Source organism: Trachemys scripta, chromosome 16 (assembly GCF_013100865.1).
Source record: "Trachemys scripta elegans isolate TJP31775 chromosome 16, CAS_Tse_1.0, whole genome shotgun sequence".
In the NCBI taxonomy this organism is placed as follows: Eukaryota; Metazoa; Chordata; order Testudines; family Emydidae; genus Trachemys; species Trachemys scripta.
The window spans coordinates 15,102,111-15,111,370 of NC_048313.1; the positions used below are offsets into that span (position 1 = coordinate 15,102,111).

General features: G+C 67.2%; 1 protein-coding gene across 1 annotated transcript in view; it reads left to right on the plus strand.

Moving 5' to 3' along the window:
- The window catches only part of PDE4A (phosphodiesterase 4A), a gene marked incomplete at its 3' end in the record, with an annotated part of 120,725 nt that extends 111,531 nt beyond the window's left edge, over window positions 1–9,194 (plus strand). Inside the window, 6 exon segments of the mRNA XM_034792302.1 lie at window positions 4,123–4,216; window positions 6,305–6,483; window positions 7,118–7,216; window positions 7,566–7,730; window positions 8,347–8,446; window positions 9,040–9,194. Coding sequence (XP_034648193.1) covers window positions 4,123–4,216; window positions 6,305–6,483; window positions 7,118–7,216; window positions 7,566–7,730; window positions 8,347–8,446; window positions 9,040–9,194 — 792 coding nt within the window.
- Between the last annotated feature and the right edge of the window lie 66 nt (window positions 9,195–9,260).

Here is a 9,260-nt window from a genome sequence, read left to right on the forward strand (position 1 = left end):
CTGTGTGTGTGTGTGTGTGTGTGTGTGTGTGTGTGTGTGAGAGAAAGACAGAGACACCCCCCCGTGTCCTGAACACCCCCCATGTGTGTGTATGTGTGTGTGTGTGTGAGAGAGAGAGACAGAGAGAGAGAGACCCCCGTGTCCTGAACACCCTCTGTGTGTGTGTGTGTGTGTGTGTGTGTGTGTCTGGGTCTGTGTGTGTGTGTGTGAGAGAGAGAGAGAGAGAGAGAGAAACCCCCCTCTGTGGGTCCTGAATGTCCCTTCACAGGGTGTGTGGTTGTACCTGGGTGTTAGGGCGAGTGTTGTGCAGGTGTCTACAGTGGGGTTGTGGTGGTTAGGGGTGTTGTGGAGCTGTGTGGTGCTCTAGCCTACCCCATCCTCTCGCACTGAGACCCCCGGCCCCTTCAGGCACCAGCTGGGGGGGGTGTCAGTTCCTGTAGCGCCCTCCCACCCCAGCCATCAGCATGGGGCTCAGACCCCTGCCCCCAGCCCCTGCCCCCCTCGGCCACCTGAGGCCAGTGCTGGAGCCGTGTTTGGGGCGGGGGATTCTACACACAGCTTGGGGTCTGGGGGTATCACCCTGCGCCCTGGGAGCCTGCGGAGTTGGGGTGTCAGTCCCCCCGCCCCCATCCACTAGGCTTGGTCCTTCCTGATGGCAGCTGCAGGGCACAGCGCCCCCCACAGGGCCGGGGAAGGTCTCACCTGCCTGTGCTGGGCCCCACTGCGCGCCAGGGCCTGCAGGCCACCTGCCCTGCACCTCCGCGGCTGCTCACCGTGCGTCCCCCACCCTCCGGGCTGGGAACCAGGGAGGCGGCTCCGGAGACTCCAGGGATGGGTTCTTCCCCTGGGGGTTCTCCTCCCCGCTGTGGGGCTGGGGTGGGCATTCCCATCTGAGCCCCCTCCATCCTCCTCTCCCAGCTATGGGGAAGCAGCCACGTCCCCCAGCCATGTCCCCCCAGGACAGCGACTGCTTGTCTGAGCCCCTTGGGGGGTTGCTCCTCCCAGGCCATGACCCCGCCCCCCCGCTGTGGTCCTGCACCCCTCCCTCCGCTGTGGGAGGGGGGAGGGGGAAGTGCTGCTTTCTGGTGTCAATTTTGACCTAATTTGCTGCGTGCAGCTCGTGCCCGACTTCGGGCACGTTGGGTTGAGATCTCCGTGCCTGCCTTGGCCTGCGCTGGCCGGGGGGCTAAAGCCGGGCCCTCTGCCCCAGCCACACACTCCAGGCCATTGGGAGGGGGAGGCCGGTGTGCTGAGACCCAACAAACTCGTCTCACGTGTGGGTTGCTGAATGGGGAGGGGGGATTGGAGTCAGTGTCCTCAGCTGCTTAACACCCCCCTCATCCTGTCTCCCCCTGCACCCAATCACCTAGTGCTCTTGGGGGAGCCCAGGGCTAGGATAGTGGGGGCTGCGGGTCGGGAGTGCGGGGCACCAGGGCTGGGGAGGGGGGTACATGAGGCTGGGACGGAAGGGGTTAACACCCCCCCCTTTGGGAGACCCGGGTCTGTGCACAGGCTGCGGATGGGGCAGTTGCTAAGGAGACTCCTGTCGCTATGGAGATTGGGCTCAGGCGCCCTGATTGGCTGGGGGGCTCGCACGTCCCACTGCCCTGCTTTTATTTCTGCCATTTGTGGGTTTTTCTGTGTGACGTGAAGGATGGGGGGGGCGATGGGGGAGGGGAGCTGGGGATGAACCGGGCCCCGGGCACGTGGCCTGAGCGGGGGAGGGGGCGAGTTTGGGGGTGTCCCCTTTGGGACCCCACTTCGGGGAGACACAGCCGAGGGGGGCTCCCTGTGACCCCCAGACCCCCGTTGCCCCTGCCAGGGGGCTGAGTCCTAGTCGGGGGCCTCCCCCAGGCTGGGGGGTACGGAGCGCCCTGCCCCCAGCTCAGCTGGGCTCAGTGCAGGGGGGCTGGGAGCCAGGACTCCTGGGTTCTCTCCGCTGTTGTGCCCCCGACTCCCCGTGTAACCTCAGGCAAGTCACTTCCCCACTCGGTGCCTCAGGAACAGGGATCCCCCACCACCACCGCGCTGTGTGAGGGGCGGGGGTCCTGCCATTGCTGGCCTCCCCGTGCGGCGTGCGGGCAGCGCGGTGACCTCCCCCCACAGGCAGTACTGCAGGGAGAGCTCCACCACCCCCCACCCCTCCTGACACTGGGGTCTGGGACAGGCCCTGCAGATCACCCCCCCACACACACCCTTCCCCCAGTCCAGGCCCTGACCCAGCTGGGTTCACCAGCCAGAGGCGGAGCCCCCTGCCTCCCCCCCTCTCCCCCCGTCGCCCAGCCTGGGGGAGCAGAATGGGGACTCGAGGGGGGAGGGGACCGGGAGAGCCAGGGAGAACACCCCCCCGCCCCCCACAAAAGAGGAGGCCTATGGCTGTGAGTGCAGCCGGCTCCGGGATGAGTCACCAGCCGCTGGCCAGCTCCAGGCAGGAGCCGCTGAAGGACAAAGGGGACTTTACAGTGGGGGCGGGGGACAAACCGCAGAAGCAGCCCCCAGCCCCCCCCCTTTGATTCTGAGCCTGTTTAATACCAGCATCAGCCCCTCAGGACTCCTGGGTTCTCTCCCGGCTCTGGGAGGGGAGTGGGGTCTAGTGATTAGAGCAGCCCAAGGCGGGGGCAGGGGCAGGGGGACTGGCCAGGACTCCTGGGTTCTCTCCCCGGCTCTGGGAGGGGAGTGGGGGCTGGTGGGTTAGAGCAGGGGGGGCTGGGAGCCAGGACTCCTGGGTTCTCTCCCTGGCTCTGGGAGGGGAGTGGGGGCTGGGAGCCAAGACTCCTGGCTCTGGGAGGGGAGTGGGGGCTGGTGGTTAGAGCAGGGGGGGGCTGGGAGCCAGGACGCCTGGGTTCTCTCCCTGTCTCCTGTTGATCTCCGGGGAGTCGCTGTTTCCCTGTTGGCCGGTTCCAGCCATGGGGCTCCTGTCCTGAGCCGCAGCCTCTCCGGGGAGGGCTCTGTGCCAGGAGTGTGACCCACCCTCCCCTGGACTCACTTTGCCAGGAAACCCTGAGCCAGCGGCTGCTTCCCAGTCCCCTGAGCAGCTGGCTCCGGGCTGGGCTGCCTGGGGAGGCTGGACCGGGGCTGCTGTCCCTGGCTGTTCTCCGCCTGGGTCGGGGTGTCCGGAGCAGCTGGGCAGCGTCCTGCGGGCTCGGGCACAGGGCTGGAGGAGGGAGCATCAGAGCTGGCCACCATGCCAGACCTTAAACACCTTCTGGCCGTCCAGGTAATACCTGCCTCTCTGGAGGGGATCTTGGCCCGGGAGGGGATCAGCGGGGGTGTGTGTGTGAATTAATACCTAGAGCAGAGTCTGGCTGGTCTGGGTTGAGGGACATCAGCAGGACTGGGGGGAGCCCAGGGTTGGGCTAGCAGGGGCTGCGGGTTGGGAGTGAGGGGCGCCGGCAGGGCTGGGGGGCAGGGCTGGGCTAGCAGGGGCTGCGGGTCGGGAGTGAGGGGCACCGGAAGTGCTGGTCTGACACTTCCCCTCTCTGCCCTGTGCCCCAAATTCAAACCTAGATCAAAAAATCCCTTGAGTTTATTCAAAGAATGAGAGTTCTCGGGGGGGCGGAGAGGGGGGCTCCAGCCTCTCCCCCGTGCTAGGGAGTTGGGTGGTTACTGGTGTTGAGTAGCCAGGAGTCACGGGGGTCCGGGGCCTCAGGGCCCCGATCGCGGGGGGGCTCTGCCCCTTAGACCTGCAGCTCCACGCGGGCGTCTGCGCTGGTGGCTGGAGCTCGCTGGCAAGGTCCTTGCATGGGGCATCATGCCTGCTCGCACAACAGCAGCTCACATGCGTAGTGGGCAGGTGTGCAAACGCAGGCACTGGGCTTCCACGCCGGGACGTGCGTGCAGCAGGCCAGTGTACAGGCACAGCAAGGCGTCCCCGAGCACAACTGGACACAGCGACGTTCACACTCGCTTGTGTGGGGAAGCGGGCACACCTGTGAGTCTTGCCCGTGCAGCAAAGCAGGTGTGGAAAAGCGTGCACGCCGGTTTGCCCCCTTGCTTGCATGGTGGAGCATGCACACACATGCGTGCGAGGAAGTGTGCAGCTCAGCTTGCACGGTGATGTGCACACCCATGTACACTCGCCCAGGCAGCCCCACTCAGCCCCTTTCTCCTTCTCGTTGGCAGTTCAAGAGGATGCTGACCCGTGAGCTCACCCACCTGTCGGAGATGAGCCGCTCCGGAAACCAGGTCTCCGAGTACATTTCCAGCACGTTCCTCGGTGAGCACCGAGCCCGGGGGGTCCCCGTGGGGCCTGGGCTCAGACCTGGAGTGGGGCTGCCTGCCCATGTGTGCCACAGGGAGCCCAATGGTTACTGGGAGCCAGGACGCCTGGGTTCTCTCCCAGCCCTGGGAGGGGAGTGGGGGCTAGTGGTTAGAGCAGGGGGCTGGGAGCCAGGACTCCTGGGTTCTCTCCCAGCCCTGGGAGGGGAGTGGGGATGAGTGGTTAGAGCAGGGGGCTGGGATCCTGGACTCCTGGGTTCTCTCCCCGGCTCTGGGAGGGGAGTGGGGTCTAGTGGGTTAGAGGAGGGGGGCTGGGAGCCAGGACTCCTGGGTTCTCCCCTCAGCTCTGGGAGGGGAGTGGGGTCTAGTGGGTTAGAGCAGGGAACTGGGAGCCCGGACTCCTGGGTTCTCTCCCTGGCTCTGGGAGGGGAGTGGGGGCTGGTGGGTTGGGGCTGGGAGCCCGGACCCTTTGGGTTCTCTCCCTGGCTCTGGCCTCGCTCCCTGTGTAACTGTGGGTGAGTCACTTCCTGGGGCTGGAGATGCTGTGCAGACACTAGTGCCCACGCCCGGCGTGTCGGTGCCACACAGGTCCGTGTGGCCCCCAGCCCCGCCTCACCAACGCGCTCACACCCCTCTGCCCCCCCCCTCCCCCCGCGCCGCTGCCCCACGCCAGGAAGGCTGTTCTCTGGCTGCGTCCGGAGCTGCTTCCCGCGGAGGCAGACGGGTCCCCGGAGCCCCATTGACGTCAAAAGGGACAAACTTCCGGCCTAAAGCAAATGTTGATGCAAAGGGCCCGTCAATGGGACGTCTGTGCAGGAGCCGGCTCCCCCCAGCTGCCCCGGGCACCGGCTGTTAGCCCTGCCCAGGCCAGGCCGGCGCCCACGGGCTCAGGGGGCAGCTCAGATCGGGGCACCGGGCCCACAGCAGCTCAGGGGAGGGGCTCACGCCTGGGGGCTGAGAGGCTGTTTAGGAATGCGGGGCTGGGGGTCAGGGATGCAGCTCGGGGGACTTAAGTGAAACAAGAAAGGAAAATAGTTTGTGCGCAAGGCTGGAATCCAGGACTCCTGGGCTCCCCCACGCCCCCCCCACTCTCACCACTGGGCCCCGCTCCCCTCCCAGAGCCAGGACTCCTGGGTTCTTTCACCAGCTCTGAGAGGGGAGTGGGGGCTAGTGGTTAGAGCAGGGGGGGCTAGGACTCCTGGGTTCTCTCCCCAGCTCTAGGAAGGGGAGGGGAGGGAGTCCCAGTGGTGAGAGCGGGGCGGGCCTGGGAGCCAGGACTCCTGGGCTCTCTCCCCGGCTCTGGGAGGGGAGTCGGGGCTGGTGGGTTAGAGCGGGGGGGCTGGGAGCCAGGACTCCTGGGTTCTCTCCTGGTTCTAGGAGGGGAGCGGGGCCCCGTAGCTGTGGTGGGGGGCCGGGGGGGCTGGGAGCCAGGGTGGGGAGCGGGGCCCAGTTGCTGTGGGGAGACCGGGGGAGACTCCGGGGGGCTGGGCTGTGGGGGGGCCAGAGGGGCTCTGGGTCACTGTTGCCACGTGTATCATACGGAGTCCTCTGCATTCGGATTGGCTCGGTGCCCTGTGATGTCACAATGCTGCCCTCCTCCCCACTGCCTGAGTCCCCTCCAGGAGCCCACGTCTTGGGGGGCCCCCCACCCCCTACGCTGCCATGATGCCTCGTTCCGCCCTCTTCTCTGCAGGTGCTGGGGGGGGGTTGCACCCTGGTTCCCCGACCCCACGCGTCCTGCTGCCCGGAGTGACCCCCCCACACCCTGCACTGCCACCACCGGGGGGGGCGCCTGTCTCCCTGCCGGGCCCAGCCCAACTGGGGGCTCTGAGTCCGACCCCCGGGGGGGCTGGACCCCAGGACCTGACGTCAGCAGCGTGGGCACGAGCTGCCCCGGGATAGGACTGTGGTGGGAGGGGACGCACCCCGAGGGCAGCAGGGGGAGGGGTGGTTTGCACACATCCCCCCCCACGCACATTGTCCCAGTCTCCGGCACACACCCAGTCACACTCAGATCCGTGCGCTCACTCTTGCCCGCCCCCGTGGCACAGCCCCTCCCCCACTGACCGGCCGCTCCCCCCCCCAGACAAGCAGAACGAGGTGGAGATCCCGCCCCCCACGCAGAAGGAGCGGGACAAGAAGAAGAAGCAGCAGCCCATGTGCCAGATCAGCGGCGTGAAGAAACTCATGCCCAGCTCGGGCCTGACCAACTCCAGCATCCCCCGCTTCGGGGTCAAAACCGACCAGGAGGAGCTGCTCAGCAAGGTGCGGGGAGGGGCTGCGGGTCAGGAGTGAGGGGCACCGGCAGGGCTGGGGGGGGATCCCAGGGCTGGAATAGCAGGGGCTGCGGGTCGGGAGTGAGGGGCACCGGCAGAGCTGGGGGGGAAGCCCAGGGCTGGGCTGGCAAGGGCTGCGGGTCGGGAGTGAGGGGCACCGGCAGAGCTGGGGGGCAGGCAAGAGTGAGCGCACGGATCTGAGTGTGACTGGGTGTGTGCCGGAGACTGGGACAATGTGCGTGGGGGGGGATGTGTGCAAACCACCCCTCCCCCTGCTGCCCTCGGGGTGGGAGGGGGGGGCCCCAGCTGAGCTGGGGGGGCAGGGCGGGGCTAGCAGGGGGCTGTGGGTCGGGAGTGAGGGGCACCAGCAGAGCTGGTGGCGAGGGGACTGGGATGGGGGTGGCGGGTCAGGAGTGAGGGGCACCAGCAGAGCTGGGGGGGAGGGGACTGGGATGGGGGTGGCGGGTCAGGAGTGAGGGGCACCGGCAGGAGTATGGTGGGGCTGTGGGTCCAGCTGGGCACCCCCACCTCTGGGCTCCTGCAGACGTGCTCTACCAGGCCTCTCCGTGGGGTCCCTGTCCCCCCCTCCCCCCATTCTCATCACCCCCTGTTCTGCCTTCCAGGAGTTGGAGAATCTCAACAAGTGGGGCCTGAACATTTTCCACGTCTCCGAATATTCCAGCAGCCGCTCGCTCAGCTGCATCATGTACACGATATTCCAGGTAGGGCCCCAGGCCAGGCGCGGTGGGTGGGGCCTGTCCGTGGGGGCTGGCAGCGCCCACCCCTCTGTGCAGCACACGGAATCACACCTGGCACCCGCCTGGCCAGGGATCCTCAGTGCTGGCCGGGAGCCAGGACTCCTGGGTTCTGTCCCTGGCTCGGGGAGGGGAGTGGGGTCTAGTGGTTAGAGCAGGGGGGGCCCTGGGCATCAGGAGTCCCTTCCCAGCTCTGTGGGACAGGGGCCTGAAGCTGGGGGGGGGGGGGTGCTGTGGGCTCTGCCCACAGGAGTGTCTGGCGCTGGCCCCTCTGGCGTGACTCTGCCTGTCCACAAATGCTCCCTTCCCCCCCCAGGAGAGAGAACTGCTGAAAACCTTCAAGATCCCAGTGGAGACGCTGTTGACGTACGTGCTGACGCTGGAGGAGCACTACCACGCCGACGTGGCCTACCACAACAGCCTGCACGCCGCCGACGTGATCCAGTCCACGCACGTCCTGCTGGCCACGCCCGCCCTGGACGTGAGTTGGGGGCCGCCGGGGGGCTGAGCGTGTCAGGGACAGAACAGCCGCTGGGGGGCTCTCATGCCACCGGTGGCAGAGTGGGGGCCCTGGGGCCAGCTCTCGATCCCCTGTGACGCAGGGTGTCTGGGACGTGACCCAGCCCGGCCGGCTGTCAGGGGGGAAGCGGCTGGAATAGAGACGGAAACGGGACTGAAACGAATTTGGGGGGGCTGGAAAGCTGCCTGTCCGTCTGTCCATCCACCCCCAGCTGTCTGCCTGTCTCTCTGCCCGCCCTGGGTCCGTCGCTGCCTCCTGCAGGGTCTGACAGCCTTGGCAGCAGCTGGCATGGGCCCACTCCGAGGCAGGATACCAGGGTGATGGGCCTCAGGGCTAACCCCCACATGGCAATTCCCCGCACAGTCTCTGCAGCTTCCCGAGAGCCAGGGCAGAGCGACGCCTGGCTGTGCCAATGGCATGGCTGGGCACGGGCCTGAGGGACCGGGCCCAGGGGGGCAGCCAGGACTCCTGGGTTCCTCGCACTGCAACGTGCCCAACCATGGGGCAGAGCCAGCCCCTGCCCTCGCTTGTTAACCAGCCGAGCCCGGCCTCAGCCCCCTGCATGTGCCCTTGGCAGGCTGTCTTCACCGACCTGGAGATCCTGGCTGCTCTGTTTGCAGCCGCCATCCATGACGTGGATCACCCGGGCGTCTCCAACCAGTTCCTGATCAACACCAGTGAGTGCCCCACGATCCCGCGTCCGGGGGCGAGGGCCTGGGGGTCCCAGCGCTTCCCAGAGACCCGCAGCAGCTTTGGGGGGGATACATGTGTGTTTCCTAATCTCTCCAGCTCCGGCGCACACGCCCTGCACCGGGACACACACGCCAGCCCTCCTGCGCACACCCCTGTGCACCGGGACCTGGACACATACCTCAGCGCACACGCGTGCACTCCTGCACACACCCCCGTGCACTGGGACACACACACACCAACCCTTCTGCACACACCCCTGTGTACCGGGACACACCCGCCAGCCCTGCTGCGCACACCCCTGTGCACCGGGACATGGACACGCCAGCCCTCCTGTTCACACGGCCGTGCACCGGGATACACGCACACCTGTGTGCATTCCGACACGTGTGCACACCCCCGTGCTTGCCGTCAGAGCTGCCCCATCCCCCCCGTGCAGCCGGCTGGGTCAGTCCGGCCCATGCACGCAGCTCCCCGCCATGCACCGATTCCCCCTCCCGGGAGCACGGGGCGAGGAGCGAGGGGGGTAGGAGCCGGGGCGGCTGCGGCCGGCGCCCCCTGACCCTCCCTCGCCCCGCAGACTCGGAGCTGGCCCTGATGTACAACGACGAGTCAGTCCTGGAGAACCACCACCTGGCCGTGGGCTTCAAGCTGCTGCAGGAGGAGAATTGCGACATCTTCCAGAGCCTCGGCAAGCGCCAGCGCCAGATGCTGCGCAAGATGGTTATAGACATGGTGAGCCGGGCTGGAGCCGAGCCCCTGCAGGGGGCGCTGTGCTCGGACTCCTGGGTTCGGGGGGGG